This window comes from Lolium rigidum, chromosome 6 (genome assembly GCF_022539505.1).
Source record: "Lolium rigidum isolate FL_2022 chromosome 6, APGP_CSIRO_Lrig_0.1, whole genome shotgun sequence".
NCBI lineage: Eukaryota > Viridiplantae > Streptophyta > Magnoliopsida > Poales > Poaceae > Lolium > Lolium rigidum.
This window is the reverse complement of record NC_061513.1, coordinates 164,115,742-164,138,388: the sequence shown is the minus strand read 5'-3', so window position 1 is coordinate 164,138,388 and position 22,647 is coordinate 164,115,742. Positions and strand designations below refer to the sequence as shown.

At 47.3% G+C, this 22,647-nt stretch overlaps 3 protein-coding genes and 1 non-coding gene across 5 annotated transcripts; 3 read left to right on the top strand and 1 right to left on the bottom strand.

Moving 5' to 3' along the window:
- Positions 1–432: 432 nt before the first annotated feature.
- Positions 433–1,968, top strand: LOC124663497 (cysteine protease 1-like). Its single transcript, XM_047201192.1, has 2 exons — positions 433–1,758; positions 1,867–1,968. Exons 1-2 carry the CDS (start codon positions 433–435, stop codon positions 1,966–1,968), a joined length of 1,428 nt encoding a protein of 475 aa, XP_047057148.1.
- A 2,568-nt stretch (positions 1,969–4,536) lies between these two features.
- Positions 4,537–4,617, bottom strand: TRNAL-AAG. Its single transcript has one exon. It is a non-coding gene; the product is annotated as a tRNA-Leu (tRNA).
- Positions 4,618–7,122: 2,505 nt separating this feature from the next.
- LOC124659480 (DEAD-box ATP-dependent RNA helicase 25-like) lies at positions 7,123–10,987 on the top strand. Its single transcript, XM_047197345.1, has 10 exons — positions 7,123–7,533; positions 8,280–8,386; positions 8,487–8,542; positions 8,663–8,887; positions 8,961–9,167; positions 9,239–9,325; positions 9,402–9,497; positions 9,585–9,800; positions 9,874–10,056; positions 10,187–10,987. Exons 1-10 carry the CDS (start codon positions 7,169–7,171, stop codon positions 10,412–10,414), a joined length of 1,770 nt encoding a protein of 589 aa, XP_047053301.1. The 5' UTR covers positions 7,123–7,168; the 3' UTR covers positions 10,415–10,987.
- Positions 10,988–16,202: 5,215 nt separating this feature from the next.
- On the top strand, positions 16,203–19,399 carry LOC124665564 (DEAD-box ATP-dependent RNA helicase 26-like). Of its 2 annotated transcripts, none has more exons than XM_047202963.1 (10): positions 16,203–16,609; positions 16,894–17,003; positions 17,108–17,163; positions 17,285–17,491; positions 17,576–17,782; positions 17,850–17,936; positions 18,033–18,128; positions 18,237–18,452; positions 18,526–18,708; positions 18,842–19,399. In XM_047202963.1, the coding sequence occupies exons 1-10, from the start codon at positions 16,218–16,220 to the stop codon at positions 19,067–19,069; spliced, it is 1,782 nt and encodes a 593-aa protein (XP_047058919.1). In that variant the 5' UTR covers positions 16,203–16,217; the 3' UTR covers positions 19,070–19,399. The 2 variants fall into 2 exon arrangements, with proteins under 2 accessions (XP_047058919.1, XP_047058918.1); XM_047202962.1 differs by having other exon boundaries at positions 16,203–16,612; positions 16,897–17,003.
- Positions 19,400–22,647: the final 3,248 nt, after the last annotated feature.

Here is a 22,647-nt window from a genome sequence, read left to right as displayed (position 1 = left end):
TGCTGTGCGTATTGCCATGCTATTTTGCCCCTATCGTGAATCGTGGTTCGCTTCAGACTGTGACTCGAAAAGCTTACCCATCGCGTATGGCCGTACGGCTACGTTTCGTCCAAGTTTGAAAGTTGGGGTCTGAATCGAGGTAGGATTTGAATTTAAATCGAATCGAACAGCGGTGTTTGAAACGCCAGTCATCCGGTACATCCAAAGTTTACAGAAGCCAGTTCATGCACGTGCTGTTCCGGACAGTATATACTACTGTACTTGCATACTACTCCAACTAGAATCCCATCGCAACTCCACGCTCCAATCCTACTATATAGATCGCCGGGGGCACGCACCAACCTCCCCAAGACACAACACGAACGAAGCCTCGCCGTGAATCCATAGCTTTCGATCAATCGACTCTCGACACGATCTGAAGCAAGCGCGACCATGGGGGTCGGTGGCAAGGCCGCGGCCTCGTTGGCCATGGTCCTCCTTGCCTTCGTCCTCTTCGCGTCAGCAGCAGCCGCCGCGGCGCCCGACATGTCCATCATCTCGTACAACTCGGCGCACGGCGTCCGCGGGCTGCAGCGGACGGAGGCCGAGGTGCGCGCCATGTACGACCACTGGCTCGCGCGCCACCGCCGCTCCTACAACGCGCTCGGCGAGTTCGAGCGCCGGTTCCGCGCGTTCTGGGCCAACCTCAAGATCGTCGACGCCCACAACGCCAACGCGGAAGCACACGGGTTCCGCCTCGGGATGAACCGCTTCGCCGACCTCACCAACGCCGAGTTCCGTGCCGCCTACCTCGGCGGCTCCGTCCCGAGGAGCCACGGGCTCCACGCCGTCGGGGAGAGGTACCTCCACGACGGCGTCGAGGCGCTGCCGGAGCATGTGGACTGGAGGGAGAAGGGCGCCGTCGCGCCGGTCAAGAACCAGGGCCAGTGCGGCAGCTGCTGGGCGTTCTCGGCGGTCGGCGCCGTGGAGGGCATCAACAAGATCGTCACCGGGGACCTGGTCACGCTTTCCGAGCAGGAGCTGGTGGAGTGCGCCAGGAACGGGCAGAACAGCGGGTGCAACGGCGGGATGATGGAGGACGCCTTCGACTTCATCGCCTGGAACGGCGGCATCGACACGGAGGAGGATTACCCTTACACGGCCAAGGACGGCAGGTGCGACCTCGCCAAGAGGAGCCGCACGGTGGTGTCCATCGACGGCTTCGAGAGCGTGCCCGAGAACGACGAGCTGTCGCTGAAGAAGGCGGTGGCGCACCAGCCCGTGAGCGTCGGCATCGAGGCCGGCGGGCCCGAGTTCCAGCTGTACGAGTCCGGGGTGTTCTCCGGCAGGTGCGGCACGGAGCTCGACCATGGCGTGGTGGCGGTGGGGTACGGCACGACGGACGACGGCAAGGACTACTGGACCGTGCGCAACTCGTGGGGGCCCAACTGGGGCGAGGGCGGCTACATCCGCATGGAGCGCAACGTCACCGCGCGCACCGGCAAGTGCGGCATCGCCATGATGGCATCCTACCCCGTCAAGACCGGGCCCAACCCGACACCCAAGCCGAACCCGCCGGAGCCGACGAAGCCGGTGACCTGCGACCGCCACAACAAGTGCCCGGCGGGGAGCACCTGCTGCTGTACCTACGGCGTCAGGAAGACGTGCTTCGTGTGGGGGTGCTGCCCTGCCAAGGCCGCCACCTGCTGCAAGGACGGCGCAACCTGCTGCCCATCGGACCACCCCGTCTGCAACCAAGAGAATCGCACTTGCTCCAAGGTACTATCAACTTCACCCAAAAACTATGAGATTATGTTCTTAGTTTCATTTCTCAGGTTGATTTGTTGCTAATATGTACTTATCGATGTTCTTTGTTTTGTTTGATAGAGCAAGAACAGCCCCTACACCGTGGAGGCACTCATCCGTACTCCGGCCAAGCGAAGGATGGCGACGCCGCTTACGGACCTGATCGACTCGATGTTCTCCTAGTTGGATATATAATCTAGGCTCTACTAGCTCTCGTTTTTTTCTTAGTTATTCCTTCTACTATAGGAGACCTTGTACCCAAACGCTCCTTGTATATACATATTTTCCTTTCTCTTTGTTTCTACTTCCTCCGGCTCATATTCGTTATCACTAGTATGGATGTACATATGGAACGGTTATTTTGTACAGTTTTATTTATTCATCACTAGTTAAACTGAAATTTCAGTGTCTGGGAAACTGAAAAGAATACTGCTTGCGCTCTCTAAAAAAGAGTACTGTTGTCTGCTGGTGCTCTCTCAAGAGTAGGTAGACGTTGCAAGAACAGCCCCTACACCGTGGAGGCACTCATCCGTACTCCGGCCAAGAGAAGGATGGCGACGCCGCTTACAGACCTACTATAGGAGATCTTGTACCCAAGCGCTCCTTGTATATACATCTTTTTCTTTTTGCGCTCTCTTCGTTTCTACTTCCTCCAATTCATATTCTTTGTTACTAATATAGATATATCTAGAACTAAAATATATCTAGATATAAATAAGAGGAAGTAGCTCTTTTACATCTGAAATTGTTCGTTTACATAGATTGTACATATGGAACGATTATTTTGTACAGTTCTATTTATTCACTAGTTAAATTGAAATTTCAGTGTCTGGGAAACTGTAAAGAATACTGCTTGCGCTCTCTAAAAAAGAATACTGTTGTCTGCTGGTGCTATCTCAAGAGTATGTAGACGGTTGTAAAGATTACTGCGTGCTATTTGCCAGACGTTGTGCATCATGGGCACGGGAAGTTTTGCCATATCTGATCTGATCCAACTGACAGCGAGTTATTTGCTCGCTATCGTCTTTGCCTCGCTGGTCGCTGCTGATTGAATCCAAAGCAGGATATGTGATTGAACTTGTGTGCCCTTTGAAACACACAAAACAAAATTAGTACTCATGAATCCAAAGCAGGAGTATGATCTAAGCATCTAACCCACGATTTTTTTCCCAACCTCCTCTATTTTTTTTATAGAGGATTCACTCAGATAAATTCCAATATTTCTTGGGAATTTATATTTTGTTAGCCTAATATTATTATTACCTCCGTTCCAACAAAAAAAGCATGTATTTTTAATTGAAAGTCAAAATTATTTTTTTATAGAGACAAATATAAACCTCTATGATATATATAAAGAATATATGCTATGTTGGATCATTTTTATATTTTTGACTATAAAATTGGTTGAACTTATAAGGCGTTGACTTTCCACAAAAGTTGCATGCCTTTTTTTTTGTAACACATGGTGTATGGCAATAAACCAATACTTGTTCTAGACTTTCTACTTGACCTTTCCTCGGCGACGGACCTAACTTTCATGAGTTTGCAACATTGAATTCACCATGATGTAGCTGGCATATCTTTCCCTCGGCTCATCCTTTCATCGCCGACCGTCGTTTGGCTCATCCACTTTGCAGACAATGGTGGATGGATTGTCTCCTTCAGTTGTTGTGTTCTTGGTGTCCTTGTTAGCCAGATGAGGGTGTGAATTCCGCTACGGTAACACATATGAACACATCTGATTTGGACGGCCAACTCAGAACATAGTGGGATGCCAGCATCATGCCACTAGTGGTGATGCTAGTGGTTTATTCCTCATGTTGTGGTGGTGCTTGATATTTTTACCTCTGACGAGGTCGAGTTTCGTGGTTGGTGTATGAGCACACGCATAAGCTACGCATTGCCTCAGCCAATGCTTGCGGCCACGATGTTGTTGGGTGTCATTCGATCCTTGGGGGCACCCGTCGTAGCCTCATGCTATTGGGCATGCAAAACTTCATCCATTCGAATCATGCAAAACTTCATCCATTCGAATCGGGACCAAGCGAAATCATAAATCAATAAGAACACCAACTAGAGGTAGTTCATGACACCGACAACACAAATAATTACATACTCTATCTATTCTGAAGTAAGTGACCCAGCTTTATCAAGATATGAATGTATCTACATGCATTAGCAGTGTGTAGATCCATGTCTAGATCATGTTGCTCCCTCTACGTACTGCATGGTAAGTGTTAAGAGTTTAGTTCAAATTTAGACTAAAGTAAACTAAAGGTTCGATATTTTTTACGAATAGGAGGGAGGAGTAAATCAATTTAGGAAAAACAAACAGGACACATGCGCACGTGGGAAGCACTAACGATGTATCCGTCGCACAAGACGGACAGATTTCCCACATCTGAAATTAACGAGAAACGCTCATGCTCCATCGCCCCAGGCGACGAACACGGACGAGCTCGGGGGCGGCAGCCGGATCGCGCCTACACTCGCGAATGATGGAACGACTGCGTAGGAGAACAAGGGCCATGGCCGCTCCACCTCCATAGGCAAGCTCGCCGCCGTGCCGATCGAGAAGAGCACTAGCTGCAGAAGTTCGTTGGCGTAACAAAAGACGTCCTCCAGTCGCCTCCATCAGCACCGTGGGCTCGAAACAGTCGGCAGATTTTCGAGAATATGTGAAGGCAAAAGATTTGCACAGTGCAAGCGAAACGACTCAAATTCTCGACGCTTAAAAAGAATAAAAAGTTTTGACCAGAGTGGGATTTGAACCCACGCCCTTTCGGACCAGAACCTTAATCTGGCGCCTTAGACCAACTCGGCCATCTGATCTTTGTGGTATTGTCTACACTGTAATATTAACATAGTACAGTGCTATGGCGCTGCATGCAGTACCAACTGTACAAGGTTCTTTCTCTCAAGCAAATAAAAATCTATCCACCACTGACTTCCCTCACTTGACCGCGTTTCAAAAGCATTTAGTATCAAGGATCCTTTCGAGACAATAACACACAACACATAAAGCTTATCTTTTAGGATTCCAGTGAATTCAACAATGCGTCAATCCATTTGCAATTCCGTTTTCTCCATGTGTGAGTGACATCTCACTCCATGCAGCTCAAAATAAGATGTGAAACATCTCAACACCGTATAAAACCTTTTTTCCCAAGGATATACCACAGCTTGCATCTCGTCCCCTGTGTGAGCGCCAAGAAACATGAACACCTAAAAAGAGGCATCTCGTCACACCCTTTTCCACGAGTGGCCAAATATGGTGGCTGCTCGTTTTTAACTGCATGGCGATGCTCTATGGCTCGATTAATTTCCTATATTTGTCAGGTTATACCCTTACAACTTTCTCGTACAATGTTCGTCATCGTAATTGGAGTTGCATTGTTATTGTCATTGCTTAGCATGCACAAATTTTCTCGGGCCTATGTAGCGATCACTAAGTGTGGTGTCGGAGCCCCCAGATCGTCGTAATGGATGTTTCTTCTCAGCATCTCTCTTGTTAGAGCTCAAGAGGGTCGAATACTTGCTTGTTGGTTTGTACTATTTGTCTGTAAAGGCTATAAAAGGTTAGACGGTGTGCTATGACTGGATCTAGTGGTTTTGAAGGAAATCTAGCATTCATACTAAGCGTGTTGTGGTTTAATTTGTTGCGATACTATAATAGGTTGTGTTCCATGAAGTTGCATCTCCATGCGCCATAAACCGTTACAAAGTTACGAAGAGGGCGGTCAACACAAAACGAATTACACATTTATTTTACATGTTTTAGCTTTTTTTTTTTTTTTGCAAATGTTGCTGTAAAAATGTGGATGCCTCCAATTTACCCAATTAAAATTAAGAGTGAATTCCACTTTTTACACTCTAAGATCAATTTGTGCCACTTTTTACCCAATTTAATGGAAATTCCTCAAAACTATCCCATTTAGCATACTTTCTTCCATTTTTTACCCTTTTCTATATTTTGCCCCATCCTCGTTGGTGGGTCCCACTCAAAGTATGGTATGGCGTGTCCTAGTCAGCTCTTGAGCCGAGCCGAGATTTAGTCAGGGCGTCACCTTAGTTGGGCCGAGCCAGACCTGATCGCACCGGACGTGCCTCGCTGGTTTAACCGAACCAACCCATCTCCCAGTACCAGATCCGCTCGCGCTCTAGCATCGCATGAGAGAGAAAACCGAACAGAGACGGGTGATAGGGGTGCTAGTTCACCGGGTGGCCGGATCGGGGGCGTTCACCGGAGAAATAGGTGGTTCACCAGTAAGCTATTTTGTCCCAGGTGTTACCGCTATGATTTAGGTGTATATACTCTCCCAACGAGAGTAGGCTTAGATTGAATCTAATGGCAGTGATCAATGGTTAAAAGATTTAACCATTCCTGAATTAGTATTACAGAGTGTATTGCCATTAGGTTCCATTTTGTAATTTCTTAGACCGAGACACGATCAGAATTGGCCATGCTGATGCAAACTTCAGAAAGCAAATATAGTTCAGTTAACTCTAAACTGTTTCATCGATGGATATACCTGTAGTAACACAGTTTAGATCATAAACATGCGGACCATATATAGGGTGCCTAAACTTTTCTTTGAGTGAAAGCTTTCAATCATTTGTTTCTAGGATGATTAGATGTGTGTTGAAGTTGTACTTGACTACGACATAATTTTTTTAGTTGCAATAGACATAAATTTGTGAATCTGATTTTGTGTATATTGCAATTATTACGTGTGTAAACTGCAATCACTAATCACTAATGATTGCTAATTTTGAAATTTCAGAGATGGCTGCAGCCACTAATATAAAAAAGAGTAAAAAATGGAAGAAAGTATGCTAAATGGGGTAGTTTTGAGAAATTTCTGTTAGAGAACCAATCTGTGGTTGGATGGTTAGGAGAGCGATGCACTTACAGCACCGCGAGTTCAAATCCCGGATTTGACACTTTGGTGTCTCATAAAGGCGGAAAATTCTTCAGTGGGAGGCGACGTTCCCGTCGACGGCTGGCGCTCGTGGTGACTTCGTCAATCTCAAGACCCGCCGAATCAGTTCTTCAACGCAGTCTCTTGGAGGTGCTCATAGGGGTAGGGTGTGCGTGTGTGCGTTCATAGGGGTGAATGTGTATGCGTATGTATGAGCGTCTTTGATTGTACTGTGTTTCGCAAAAAAAAAAAAAAAAAAAGAAATTTCTGTTAAATTGGGTAAAAAGTGACACAAAATTAATCTTAGAGGTAAAAAGTGGAATTCACTCTAAAATTAATTCAGCCGTTATAAAGCCGCGCCCCACGAACCCAGCGAAATATCTTATCTTCTCGTCCCCGCGCGCCAAGCCGCGAACTCAGGCAGAACCTCCAGAACCCTACGCCCCAGCCACTCACCGGAGATGGCCGGCGGTGATATCCTGCTCCGCGCCCATGGAGGACTCCCCGTCCTCGCGAGGGCTTCTCCCTGCCACCTCCGCCTCCGCGTTACAGCCAGCGTCCGCCGCATCGCCGCTCCCCTGGCCGCCGCCAAGGTCGACATCGCCGACGTCGTCAGCCAGCTCAGGTCGGGGAGCGCCCGCGGCGCCGCCGACCCCAAGAGGCAGCGGAGGGTCGCGGAGGACGGCCTAGGGTTCCCTAGGGTTGTCGCGGGCAGGAGAAGGGGCGTCCGCGAGGAGGAAGGGGAAGGGGAACCTCTGGGCTTCGATGCGGAGAAGAGCGGGGGCGAGGCGGGAGGCGTGGATGGCTCCTACCTCAGCGAGACAAGGTAACCGCGAATGCCCAAACTTACAAACGCCCTTTCCTCAAATCTTTTCAAACCTGTAGAAATGGAGAGCTCGAATTCAGTCAATGTTGAATAATTCTACGGTTTGAACTTCGAAATAGGAAATGCTGAATGGCTCTGCTAGTAGAGATTAAATCTTAAAACACTTTGTTAGGAAGAGATATCGAATATCTATTTTTGCCTTTTTGGGCCTATCGAAGCTATTATATACTGTTCTGCTACAATTAATCGATTTTTTTTTTCAAGCTGTTCTAATGGTGTTCTGAGTTTGTATAAATGAAAATCCTTAGTACTGTAAATCAACGGGTGCTGCCTCTTTTAAGTAGTGGCGCGTTATACATTGTGGTGGATTATAATGAGCTCATTTGGTAGAGCTGCTATTAGGTACTTCGGTGCTTGCCAACTTTTTTTTTTCTTGAACCAAGTTGCAACTGTTTTCCAGAACATATAAGATTAAATATGATGGTACAATCATTGGATAACGAATTTATCTAACTTGAATTAAGTAGACTGCAGCAGCAAAATAATTATAGCATGGAATAATGTAGAACAACAAAATACTGGGGCATAATTGCATGCTAAGGAGTATCATTCCTTTTGCGGTTGGGGCCTAAATACTAATGGTCCTAATCTGTGATGCTCAGTGTTAGTGTTATTATTGAGAACTATCACAACTTGTATGCTTTGCTGAATTGTTCTGAAGTTTAGTAATCTCATGCATATTGCAGGTTTGATCAATGTGATATTTCTCCATTTTCGTTGAAAGGCATCAAAGATGCTGGATATGGAAAGATGACCCAGGTTCAGGAAGCAACTCTGCCAGTAATCCTTCAAGGTCAAAAATTAAATTGCAAATATAATTGCTGCACTGTGATATCAATCTCTTGGGTAGGAGGAGCATTGTAACTGATATTCCTTGTTTTGTTCCACTATAGGCAAAGATGTTCTTGCAAAAGCGAAGACAGGGACAGGAAAAACCGTTGCCTTTTTGGTACTCTTTATTATTCAGCCCCAATAGTCAGATTGATGTTTAGCAGTTACTGAACTATCGGATCGATATTCTAAACCATTATCCACTCTGACTGAGTTTCAATTTTTTTTTCATTTCTAGCTGCCAGCCATTGAGGTTCTCTCTACATTATCCACTTCTCAGCGGACTCAGTTGCGGTCGTCTATAAATTGTCTTGTGATGTGCCCTACTAGAGAACTGGCAAACCAAGTGGCTGTTGAGGCCAAAAAGCTTCTCAAGTATCATCGCTCCCTAGGTGTTCAGGTTGTAATTGGTGGGACACGAATAACTCAAGAGCAACGGAACTTGCAAGCTAACCCATGTCAGGTCAGACCTATCAACTCAAGTGTGCGCATATCTAGCTGCGGTTATTCACTAATGCTTGGTATTGGTCAAACAGATTCTTGTTGCTACACCAGGAAGGCTTAAGGATCATCTTGAGAACACGCCAGGTTTTTCTACCCGGCTTAAAGGCGTGAAGGTTCTTGTTCTTGATGAAGCTGACCGCCTACTGGATATGGGATTCAGAAGAGATATTGAGAAAATCATGGCAGCCACTCCTAAAGATCGACAGACACTGCTGTTTTCTGCTACTGTTCCAGAAGAGGTATCTCCGTTAATCATTTATGCACTGTTAATCCCTGTTGGCAATCTGATTTTGTGAATGTTTTTTGTTAGGTCCGGCAAATTTGTCATGTAGCAATGAAGAAGGACTATAAGTTCATTAACACTGTTAAAGAGGGTGATGAGGAGACACATTCACAGGTTTAAATCCATCATTTTTATGAGTTCTACATTAAAAGTTCAAATCAAGTACCTTACACTAGTGCTGCTTCATCAGGTTAGCCAGATGTATATGGTTGCACCGCTAGATCTGCAATTTTCTATATTATATGATGTATTGAAGAAGCATGTCTCAGAAGATGCAGACTACAAAGTAAGTTATCTCAGCATGCAGTTGCAATCATGTATACTAAAGATGTACTATGTGTTCTTAAGTCATCTTACCCATGCAATTTTGCAGGTGATTATATTCTGTACAACCGCAATGGTCACAAAACTGGTTGCTGAAGTTCTCTCCCAGCTGAAACTGAATATAAGAGAGATTCATTCCAGAAAGTCACAATCTGCGAGGACTAAGGTCTCAGATGAATTCAGAAGGTCAAAGGGTGTGATACTAGTTAGCTCTGATGTATCAGCTCGTGGTGTTGATTATCCTGATGTCACCCTTGTCATACAGGTAGGTTCTGTTTTCACAAATTTTACCGAAAATCTCATGCACATTCCTCATGAAAGTTATTTGTATTTACAAGGTTGGGATTCCTGCTGGTAGAGAACAGTATATACACAGAATTGGTAGGACAGGACGGAAAGGCAAGGAAGGGCAGGGCCTCTTACTGTTGGCTCCCTGGGAAAGTCATTTTCTTACTAGCGTTAAAGATTTGTCAGTGTCAGAGGCTGTGACACCTTCAGTTGATTCAAGCATTCAAACGGATGTAAGCAATATACAGTTTTAGTACATGTTGTGTAATTTGATCATCAGTCTGGTGCAAATTTAGCGACAGACTACTATTAGCTGTTTGATAAACCTGAAGTCAATGTTCTTATGTGTGATTGACTTGACAGGTGAAAGGTGCACTCAGAAGAGTAGAGATGAAGACAAAGGAATCAGCCTACCAGGCATGGTTAGGGTACTACAACTCGAACAAGACCATTGGCGGTAACAAGTCCAGGCTTGTTACTCTTGGTGAAGAGTTTAGCAGGAGCATGGGGCTTGCTGTCCCACCAGCCATACCCAAACTCATTCTTCGGAAGATGGGTCTCAGCAAGGTTCCTGGCTTTCGGTCTACATAATCTGATCTCCACGGTCAAGCCGGACTTTTATGCTAGAACAGACTACGACGGGACCAGCCAGAATGCTCTTGGTCTGGTAAGCTATTACTTTGCTCCTACTGTACCTCAGTGCTGCGGATATTGGGGATTTGCAGATTGATCTGCCCGAGGGTGGTCAGAGCTTGAACAATGAACACTAGGATGACTTCCCTCCGAGTTCAGAAGTCTTTTTGAAGCCAAATGTTGACCGATTCGCTACCCACACAGGATGGGTTCAGACAGACCCATTGATTCATCATGTAAAGCAACAGACTGAACAATTTAGTGACCTGATAGCCATATGTTCAGACCCATTTTGACAAATGTATTTTGCATTGTACCACAGGGCACCAGATAGTTAGTACACCCAGTTGGTACGATATGTATCAGCTATAGTATCATATTTCTAGCTGTTGTATGGAAGCAGGAGTTTTTTTGTAATAGGTATTACACTGCAATAGTGCAGCAGTGCCTGACTGCCTGCGGCTGGGTTTCGGATCAGTGTGATGTAGTGTGAATCTCCTAAAAATGCATTTACCAGCATACTCAGTTCCAGATGGCTTGCGCAATATTTCTGTAGCATTTTGTCATTCTTCTGCCCCGAGCAGCTAAGACCTGTGGAGATAGAAGCAATGAAAACGGAGGCTGGCGTGAATTTCTTTCTTATTAGATTAAGCTGTGACGCTAATTTGACAGATTGAGCGAGTACAAATTACAAAACCAATGTCGTGCTTCAAGCGGTCTTGGGGGTTACACGCGGTGGCTGCTTAGAACGACTCAAGTTTTGCGACAACCGAGGGTTAGGGCATCTCCAACCGGGCGACCCAAACGGACGCGCTGGGCCGTCCGTTTTGGGCCGTTTGCGTGGCCGCCCGGACACGCGGACAGCGCCCCGCGTCCGCGTGTCCGTTTGGGTCGCACGCGGCGCCCAACGCGGCGACCCAAAGAGACGCCACGTGGTTCGTCTTCGTTGCGCGGCGCCGCGCCATGGCGAGCCTCGACGGGACGAGCCATGGTGGGCGGTGGAACGCGCGGGAAAGATCCCGCGCGCACCAAGGTTCCCGCGCGCGAAAACGCCATTGGCGCGCACCAGACCGCCGGCTATAAAAGACGGCGGCGGCCTCACCCAGACCGCATCACCGTTCTCTCCCCCTCCACCTTCTCCGGCGCCATGCCGCGCACCCTTCAGGCCACATGGGCCAAGCTCTCCCTCGCCGCCGGGCCGGGTTCCCGCGGACGGACGAGGAGGAGCGCGCGGACTCGCGGTGGGTCGCCGACGACGAGGCGCTCCGCGTCGGCTGCCGAGGCGGCGGCAAGAAGGCCGGTGACGCGGAGATGGGGGAAGCGGCCGCGGAGGGCCGGCACGAGACCGCGGACGGGCGGGTACGAGGCCGCGGAGGAGGGGCGGCCGCCGCGGAGGAGCCCGTCGCCGCGGAGGACCTCGCGTTGGCGAACATCAACGCCGCCATCGAGGAGCGTCTCGCCGACCTCACGCGCGTGACGAAGGAGCACGAGGGCATCTGGCGGGCCGGCCGCCGCCGCTTAGGCGACCTCCTCGGCCAGCCCGTCACCTCATCCAGATGCCGTCGCCGGCGGCGCGCCGGGAGGATCTTTGCGTCGGCGGAGCGTGGCCGGCAAGAGCGCATGCGCCGGCGGCGAGGAGATCCACGAGGGCCGGGCACCCGCCCGCGTCCGCTCGGAGGCGCGCACCGCCGTGGAACGCGCCGCTCTGCGGGAGGTGGAGCTATGCGGGAAGCGGATGATTCCGCCGCGAGGAGGCGGAGCGCGAGCGCGCCCGAGGTGCGCGGACGGAAAGGAGGAGGATGATGGCCTCCGTCCAAGCTGCCGAGGCCCGCGCCGCCGCCGGCGCCCGCGCCACCGCCGACGCCGCGCCGCCGCCGACGCGCCACCCGGCCCGTAGTAGGCGGAGTGGAATCCTCACGCGTACGGGCCGCCCGCGTCGAGTGAAATCCACGGCCCCGACGGCGAGCCGGCGAGGAGTCGCCGGCGAGGCCGCCGGCCCCGTACGTATTTAGGATAGAAGTAGTAGCTAAAAAAAATTGTAATGAGTTCTATTTAATGAAAAATATTATGTATGCCTATGACACGCGGGCCAGGGGCGGACGCGAGCGACCAGCCTTTCGCGTCCGCGGCCACGCAAACCCGGCCAAGATTTGGGCCGGGTTTGCGTTGATCCGGACGCCGCGGGCATCCGTTTTAGGGATGGGTTCGCGCGCTGGGCTGGGTTTTTGTCCGGCTGGACCCATCCGGACGCGCGGGCGCGGGATGGGTCGCCCCGTTGGAGATGCCCTTAGGCTCCTATTTGTAGGCAAAAGGCATCAGAAGATGACAGTCCTACATGCTGCTGAGGTTTTCAGGTTAACAGCGAGACTATGCAAAATCCAAAAATATTGTACAGTACTTATCTAGAACGCAGGGAGTAAAAGTCTCTTCTTTATTTTTGCGATTACTTGAAGACAAAGACCAATACAGAAGAAGCACACAAACAAGCACCACTTGGCTTTGTTGCTAATCACATGGCATAACGACTGACGTCCGGCCTAAATCCACGGCAGCGGCGAATCTAGAACAAAATTGATGGGGGTGGCAAGCTTTGTATTTAGCCACTATTAGTGAAAGTATTACTAGTACGTACTACCTAAAAGAAGTTCTATGCTAGCTCCGTTCCAATGAATAAAACACCCTCATTTTACGTGTTTTTTACCAAGAATTACTCGTTGATATAAAATTAGTATGATTTGAAAGCGCTTTTCAATAAGAGTCCAACGATACTAATTATGTGTAATATAGTTAAAAATTTATTGCTTAATTTTTCTAGATCAAAGTTCATCTTAAAATAAGCGTATGCCTTATTTATTGAAACAAAGGTATTACTTTTGAAGACGGTGGCATAACACCCCCATTGGATACGCCACTAATGCCATTAATGCACCGACGTGTGTGTAATTGATGATGAGGAGACTCCAGTGGTGCAATGGAGTACCACTTTGTTTTTTTGTGTGTGATTGATGTGTACCAGGCAATCACGCCCCTAGAGCTCTAGCACTCATCAAAGTTTAAGTTGGTACTAAAATGTCACTGGAAGAACTTGAATGAAGTTTGTTGTCTGATTCCAATCAATTTGTGGAAATCGCTTCTTTGTTTTTCGTAGGTGATCCTTCACGCCAATTTTAAATTAACTTTTGCGCCACAACCGACTCGTATTCACATTGTTTGTAGATTTTTAACATGTCTGCTTGATTATGATAGTTTTGATAATGTTTGTTTGAATGTGTGGAAAGAGAGATCCAGTTTTGACGGCAAGCAGTGGCGGAGCTTGCTGAAAGTTGTTGGGGGGGGGGGGGGGGGGCAAAATCCACAAAAATCCATAATTTAGGCTATGCCGAAAAAAAACTTCTTCAATGCATGTGCAAATCATGGGGGGGGGGGGGGGGTGGCCCTCCCGACATGCACTAAGCTACGCTAGTGACGCCAAGACCAGGGGCATGCACAATGATGATATTTACGGGTGCCACTTATGATAAATGTTGCGTTGGGGGAAAGAGAAATTTGAAGAAAAAAAGTTTGTCTTTATTAAAAGATGATCTCTTAGCAATATTTTTCTCACAACATATTTAAAGATACCTAGTTACTATAGATAAGAATAAAAGATAACCATTGTGGGAAATTCAATTCGGCTCCCGGGTGCGTATGCACCCTCTACCAAAAAATTATATTTCGAAATGTCGAAAATTTTTAACAAAATTTTTTACATGTACATCTTCATAATATTTGTTCGTTCTTCAAGTTTCACGAAAAATCAATATTTTTTGTGGTCTATATAAAAAACAGAAAACTTATCTTGTGAAAAACATTATTTTTAGCAATGAGTTTTATCTTTTTTATACACGTCACATGATAAGTCAATTTTTTATGAAACAACTTTCTAAGCGTGTAGCACGAGAAGATTTACATGCGAATTTTTGATTTCAATTTTTTTGGAAATCAAAATATGTGTAAGATGCATTTCAAAATAGAGGGAGCATATGCTCCCATGTTCCAACCATTGTACATTATATTCTATTATTATATCTAGACTAGTCACTAGATTATGAGAGGGTATTAAGATAAGACGGTCTTGTGAATTACAGTACATGCCCTATTAAGGCTATATAACAGGACTAAAGTTTAACGTGTTTTTCTCTGGAGGGCCTAAATGCAAAGCGATTGTGCGGTTGCAGTGGTGCGCATTTGGAAACCCATAAGGAAAAAGTCCATTTCAAACCCTGAATTTGTAGAGGCTCGGCGGATCAAACCCTGAAGTCGAAATCCCTGTCGTTTGCACCCTAAACTTACTAATCCTGGTCTAAATCAAACCCTGAAGCTGTTTGGAGCACCGGGAATGCACTGATCCCGACTGGGATTACAAGCTGCTCTCACTGACAGTGGGACCCAACTACCGTAGGTTCCTTTCTTTTATTTATCCTCAAAATCAATCCCAATTTCTGTAAAAAAAAATTCAATCCCAATCTTCTGTCAAAAAAAAAATCAATCCCCATCTACCGGCAGCGTCCATATGTGAAAGCTAGAGACATGACCTGATTTATTTCTCTGGCCACTTACGTATTAATGTTGTCAAGATCAAATTGTTATGGCCGCACGTCGAAATACGGTATTCCCTGGAGCTCCAAGGAACCAGGTCGACACCATCACGGTCGCTGTTCGGAATTAATCTGGCAATTAGGATCTTACCGCTCTAATAGTAGTTCCTGGTATGGCAACTACCACTAATTAATCTGTTAATTACTCCTAATTAACCTTGCAATTAGCACTAAATTAACTATAGGCAAGTAAAGATGGGAGGGAGCAGACGTCTCCTCGTCCTCGGGTAGGTAGCTCAAATAGAGCAGATGGACATGGCTGCTACCTGCGCCTCTCCATCGCCAGCTCGTGGACGACGGCGTCCTCCTCTCTTCTCTTCCCGTGGCCGTCGACGAGAGGCTCTCTGTTGCGTGCTTGGCGTAGGTGGCCTTCTCGGATGCGTGCTGGACGGTGGCGGCCTCCCCTCCCGGGGCTTGCTTGACGGCGGCGGCTCCCCGCACTAGCCGACGGGGGTCTCCTCCTTACGCGCTCGTCGACGGCAGCATCTCTGCTTCGCAGTGCTCAACGCGTGTGGTCTCCTCTGATGTGTGCTCGGCGTCCTCCAGCGCAGCGGCAACAACATCCAACATTCCAACGCTGCTCCGTGCTCGGCGGCGTTGAAGGCCTCCCTCACGGCTCTGTGCTCGGCAAAGACGACGACCTCACCTGCTGCGTCGTGCTGCGACGGCGGCCTCCTCCGCGGCGTCCTGCTGGGCGGCGACAGCGGCCTCCTCCGCGACGTCGTGCTCGGTAGCGACGGCGGTCTACTCCTCCTCTCTTCTCTCTCGGCGCTGCTTACCGTTGGATTCCGGATAGAGAAGCGATGTGTGAGGATAAGGTGGGACGGTGGGCAGCAGCGTGAGGATAAGATGTGATCGCTCCCTAAGAGAATGATGCTTTTTTTTTCCGTCGCACGGGGCGCTTTTGGTTAGATTTTTCAGAGAAAGAAACCAGAGGAGAAAGATGAATATTACAGTTGAGCCCCATTATCAGTGAGAGTAGGTTCTAATCCCGGCCGGGATTGGTTGCTCCAAACGGCTCTAGGGTTTGATTTAGACCGGGAATAGTAAGTTTAGGGTGCAAACGACCGGGATTTCGACTTCAGGGTTTGATCCGCCGAACCTCTACAAATTCAGGGTTTAAAATGGACTTTTTCCAACCCATAAATTGCTGTCGCAAACGCAAAGTCCGTGTTCGTGTCTCCTCGTGTTTCCTAGCTAGGTCATTGCGACTCCGAGTTTGTGACCTCCGCGTTCCCGCCCGCCCGTCCGCCGCCGCCGCCACCAAAATCGTAATCACCGACGTCCCCAGCGGGATCATGTCAGGCAACCCTGGATACGCGGCTGCCCCGAAGCGGCACCGGCGGCGGCGCCCGAGGGACGCGGAGGAGGGCTCCGGGTTCCCCAGGGCTCGGCCAAGAGGTGCCGACCAGGTCCGCGAGGTGGCCGTGGTGCAGACGGAGGTGACGGCTATGGATGTCGAGACGAGTAGCAGCGCCGCAGCCGGAGGCGTGGACGGATCGTACCTCAGCGGCACACGGTAATGGCGTGCACAGCATATTTGGTTTTGAATGTGCGCATGAAATATTTGCATAGCTGTACAAATCATGTAGTAGTACCATACAACATATCCGTTTTGTGATTAATATTTGTCCTCGGATTTACGAGCTATGATTATTATCTTTAGTTGGCCTCAATCGACTTATAATTTGTGACACAGCTGGCTACCCTGTTTGTGTTCATCACATTATTGGGAATTGCATTAGTGTCAAGCTGTTTTTCTGCCTTTGTCAGTTTGTAATGTTATTGTTATGCTTATTGCAGGTTCGATCAGTGTGCTGTTTCTCCATTGTCATTGCAAGGAATCAAAGATGCTGGGTATGAAAGGCTGACACGGGTCCAGGAGGCAACTCTGCCAGTAATTCTTGAAGGTCAGCAATAATGCAAACTATTTTTTTTTAACTCCGCTGTGTATTACCATGCCAATCTCTTGGGAAACTCTGAAGATAATTATTGCATAATATGTTGGCTGCAGGCAAAGATGTTCTTGCAAAAGCAAAGACTGGAACAGGGAAAACCGTTGCCTTTTTGGTATTCTTTCCCCTTCAGCACAACTATTCAATTTGATGGTTTCTGCAGTTCATGAATTATTGCTGTGATGCTGCTGTGGGGATTAACCACTCTGACTTTAGTTTCAAATTCTTATTGCTAGCTTCCAGCCATTGAACTTCTCTCTACATTACCCCGTTCTACATCGATAAATTTGCTGGTGATGCTCCCTACTAGGGAGCTGGCAAACCAAGTGGCTGTTGAGGCTAGGAAGCTTCTTAAGTATCATAGCTCACTGGACGTGCAGGTTGTAATTGGTGGCACACGATTACCTCAAGAGCAACGAAGCATGAAATCTACACCATGCCAGGTTTGTACCCGTAAACTATATCAACTTCAGTTTGTTCATATCTGGATGCAGTTCATGTACTAATATTTAGTGCCGACCAAACAGATTCTTGTTGCCACACCTGGAAGGCTCATCGATCATCTTGAGAATACGCCTGGTTTTTCTACCCGGATTAAAGGTGTGAAGGTTCTTGTTCTTGATGAAGCTGACCGCCTATTGGATATGGGATTCAAAAGAGATATCGAGAAGATAATTTCCTTCATTCCTAAAGAACGACAAACACTGCTGTTTTCTGCTACTGTCCCGGCAGAGGTATCTCCTTTTCTCATGCCACCTCTTTGTACCTGAAACAATCTGATCAGTTGAATGTTTACGTTAGGTCCGTCAAATATCTCATTTAGCAATGCACAAGGATTACAAGTTCATCAATACTGTTCAAGAGGGTGATGAGGAGACACATGCGCAGGTTTAGATCTGTCATTTTCATGAGTTGTTAAGCTAGAATATTGAAGTAAGCTTGGCACTAGCTCACAAATACCTTCCATTCTTGCTCATGTATCAGGTAAATCAGATGTACATGGTTGCCCCATTAGACTTGCACTTCTCTATAATATATGGCGTACTAAAGAAGCATGTTGCTGAAGATGCAGAATACAAAGTAAGTTATCTCGCTAGTTTTGTTTTGTTTTTATTGTTAAGATTTCTTCTCACCAAGGTGCAAGCTTACATCTTTGGGTTTTTCTGGTGTGACATTGCAATTATGCAGGTGATTATATTCTGTACTACAGCAATGGTGACCAAGCTTGTTGCTGAAATTCTCTCCCAGCTGAAACTGAATGTAAGAGAGATCCATTCAAGGAAGACGCAATCTGCTAGAACTAAGGTTTCAGATGAATTTAGAAGGTCAAAGGGTTTGATATTAGTCAGTTCTGATGTTTCTGCCCGTGGTGTTGATTATCCAGATGTTTCACTTGTCGTACAGGTAGGTTCTGTTGTTGTAGACTTTATCAAAAATACGCATGTACATTGCTTGTAAAGCTTATTTGCTCTTTCAGGTTGGGGTGCCTTCTGATAGGCAACAGTATATACATAGACTTGGTCGTACTGGACGGAAAGGCAAGGAAGGACAAGGCATTTTACTGTTGGCTCCCTGGGAAACACATTTCCTTAATAGCGTCCATGATTTGTCAATAACAGAAACTGTGGCACCTCCAGTCAATCCAAGCATTCAAGCAGAAGTAAGCAGTATATAATTTTAGTACCTTCTCATCTAGCTCACTTTGTAATCTGGACACTGCTGCAAATTTAGCAAGAAATTCTACTCCAGGCTTCTTACGAAATCTCTAACTTTATGTTTCCTTGACTTGATAGGTCCAAGGTGCCATCGGAAAAGTAGAGATGAAGACCAAAGAATCAGCCTATCAAGCATGGTTAGGGTACTACAACTCAAACAAGACCGTCAGTGGAAACAAGTCCAGACTTGTCAAGCTTGCAGAAGAGTTCAGTCAGAGTATGGGGCTTGAAATTCCGCCAGCCATACCGAGACTCATTCTTCGGAAGATGGGCCTTCAAAATGTTCCTGGACTGAGGGCTTCGTAAATCTGATGGTTCAAGGTCAAGAAGGACTTGTGTGCTAGAACACACTATTGGCATTTGAGCAATCATAGTGCTCTCACCCAGCCTCGTAAACTATGCTTCACCGCTGCTGTATCCGATGCTGTGCTCTTTCTGAATCGAGCTCGACTGAAGCTTGGGATGTTCCTTCATATAATATGGTCCTGAGCTGTTCCGAGGAGGGAAAAAAATGCGTATTTGGCAATTCGCCTCTAGTCAATGACAATATATAATGCACTCACATTGCAACATTATTATTTATCAGCTTGTATCATTTATGCCATCATATGGAATCAGAATCATTATTCATTAGCAGCCTATGCTGTCTCATTAATCACTTAGCTTTGCCTGCATTACGTTCTTTTTTGTTGCAGTGCCTGTATTGTGCCAATGTAACCTGTTGCTGTTGCTTCTGTTTTTCACAAGGTAGCAGTCTTTGCACCACGACTTAAGAATTTCTCTTGGTTTTGTTCTCGAGAGAATTGAGAAAATTGATTCATTTTCCATATTAAAACTGGGTTTCAAATACTCACAGTTCTTGTTGCAATCCACGGTGTGGCATGATTTTGAGCATTTTGTCGCCACTTCGCCTCTTTCAGTGCTTCAGTGTTTGGCCTAAGAAGCTCAGCTGGTTGGAACGACAGATTGTTCTCTGTCTCTTTATCCCCAGTCATCTTTTGTTTGCATCATTTTAGGACCATGCGCTGTGCCAATTTCTACCTGAGCATGTTTATATTTTCTTGTGCTTCTGCAGCGAAGCCAGAGCATTTGTTTCGCAGTTTCGTTGTGCCATTTGTTTCCTTTGCTCCTAGTTGTCTATCCAAAATTGCATCTCCGAGCTCATCAGTGTGGGATGGCCGGAAATGGAAAATGGCAGTTCAGGTGGTGAAAAGGAAGGCGTGTGCCAGTTCAGATTTTATTTGTCAGCGTTGCTCTTGCATACAGCAAAATTCTAACAACCCAGGCCGATAAGTTAGGCCACTTGTGTTCTATGCAGGGTGAAACGTCTTTGCATCTGCTTCTTCATGGCCACTTGCAGGCCGGCGGCCACGCAACTAACTCCATGGCAAAATTGCAGATAGGTGGCTCAAGCTGCTAAAACTAGTCTGAGACAAGGTGGGCTGCTGGTGCTGCGATGTCATCTGCGTCTGCAGGCTGTATGATATTCAGAAAGGAACGCAGTACGTAGGCGAAATCTTCAGTCGGTCCATGGATCTGTGCAGCAAGTTTTTCCCATCTAGTTAGAGACGAGGTGGAAGTGTGGAACAACGGAGAGAGCTTCCCATGCACGCATCGATGCACCAGCTATCTTGAGAAACTTGACCCTTCTTCTATGTTGCTTTCGGCTGATCACTGGACCGTTGCTTGCCTGTAATGCTTGTTTTGGCTGTTGTATCTGTCGGCTGTGCTATGTGCATGGGGCTCAAAGCCCTCTTTGATTTGTCTTATTCAGCAAATAGAGAAAACACAAGATCACAATGGTCTCTTCAAAATTGGTCCGTTTCAGAAAATGGGTCTGAATGTAAGTTTTGATCACAAGGATAGATGAACCTGAAGGTATACCCGTTAACTAAACTCTTTAAGCTCGTTGTACTTGACGAGCTGGAAAATTCTGACTCTCCTAATCGTTCGGTTGCGAAGTTGAGCTGGGTTTTCTGAACAACCTCCGTTCGATATAACTAAAGTATGTCTAGATATAGATGCATCTACACACTGCAATGAATCTAAATACATCCATATATGTAGATAAAGCCGAGTGACTTATATTTCTAAATGGAGGGAATATTATTTGTTAAGCTCATGCATGAGTCACCAGTTTATTTTGCACTAACGCTAGCGTGATGTTTGAGAGTGAGATAGAAGACGAACGATTGTACTCTTGAGAGAATCATGAAGCAAATCCAACAGTTGAGAAACTAAAACCCACTAAAACCAAAGGGAGATGTGGAATGCAGCACACGACAGGAATGATTTCATTTGGTGCATTGTTTATTTTTATAATTCGTACGGTACTGTGGGTACATTTTCGTGACGAGGAAAAGTTAGTTAGGAACAGATCGGATCGAACAATGGCTGCAGATAGCGTATGTAGAAACAGGTATGCAAGATTGGTAGATGCAGGTCACGCATGAGCGTGCCTGGTCAAGTTGGTGCGAGGGTTTCGCGGGAGCCATGCCAGCGTCGTGGGCGCCTCACGGTCAACATCACAACATTTGTGTTGGAGCCTGGATAATGGAACCCACTGCACGCCGGGGGTGTTTGTTTGGAGGTAGCGACGATTCAGAAAGAGTGTTATCTGAGAAATGGCCTGTCATCCAGGCTAGATATCCGGCAAAGTTCGTATTGAGGTTATTGGAGCCGGCTGAGCAGACTCAATAATTTCGTAGCAGTGGTTGCAGGTAGCAGCCTCGACCATATTAGGACTAGTATTAGCGACATCTTTAATTAGCCTACACATTAGAGAATGGCTCACTAATCCTTTTGGTAAGGGCATCTCTCACGGGCTCGACCTAAACGGACCAACGTGATCCATTTCAGTGCGCGCGGACACTTTCAGTGAAAAACCTTAGCCTAACGATCCGACGCAAACGGACTAATTTATCTGTTGTGACCCACTCATGGCTCAAAATGGGACCGTGGATGCGTCGCCGTGAACATAACATGGACTGCTCGGGTGACCGCCTCTTTCGCCTCGCGCCCGTGTGGCAGCGGTGCCACAGGCGCATCACTTCCCCTTCTTCATGTGCTGATCACTATGGCACCATGAATGACACAATTCGGCTTCAGCAGGGACACGGGGGCTGGTCTTCTACGTGACATCAAAGGCACACGCTTGGAGACGAGCGCCGACATTGAATACGGTGGCACGCCCGTCCTTTTTATGGGTAGCGCCATCGGCATCGGCCTTCCATCGACCATACCGTGCATGTGGCATTGCCCTTCCCGCTTCTCAAAGAGCACTAGTTCACCATGGTCATGGTAAGGGTGGCCGTATAGGAAGCCCAAGAACGACCACGAGGCCGGATCGTTGTCGGCAAAGAAGAAGAAGTGGCACATCCGCATCACCGTCGACGTGGAATAGGCCCTGTACAACAGGTGCGCGTCGTGCGCTCTAGGCTGGAAGAAGGTCCACCTCACCCGGTGGCTGGCTCCATAGCCACCAGAGGGTGCTGATGCCACCGGTGTTGCTCCATGGCCTGGGGAGGCGCTAGAAGATCGCCGGACGATGGTCCCTACTGCCTCCAGACATCATCGATGACCCCACATATGGTTTCAACTTCCTGATGTGGGACACCTTCGGCCACCTTTAGTGGGTATAGTATTGTTGCACTAGCTAATTCAACTATCAGTCCGAACTAATGGAAGGAGGCTATGTTGTATATTTATATTCAACACTTCCCTCACGTCTAGGCTATTTTAGTATTTAGAGTAGATTCGGTCTAGGCCGCATGATATGTTTTCCTTTGTTTTTAAGACTGCGTGAGCAGGGTCTCAAACTTAAGACCTCGTGGCTCAGATACCATATAGGATTGTTGCACTAGCCAATTAAACCATCGGTCGGT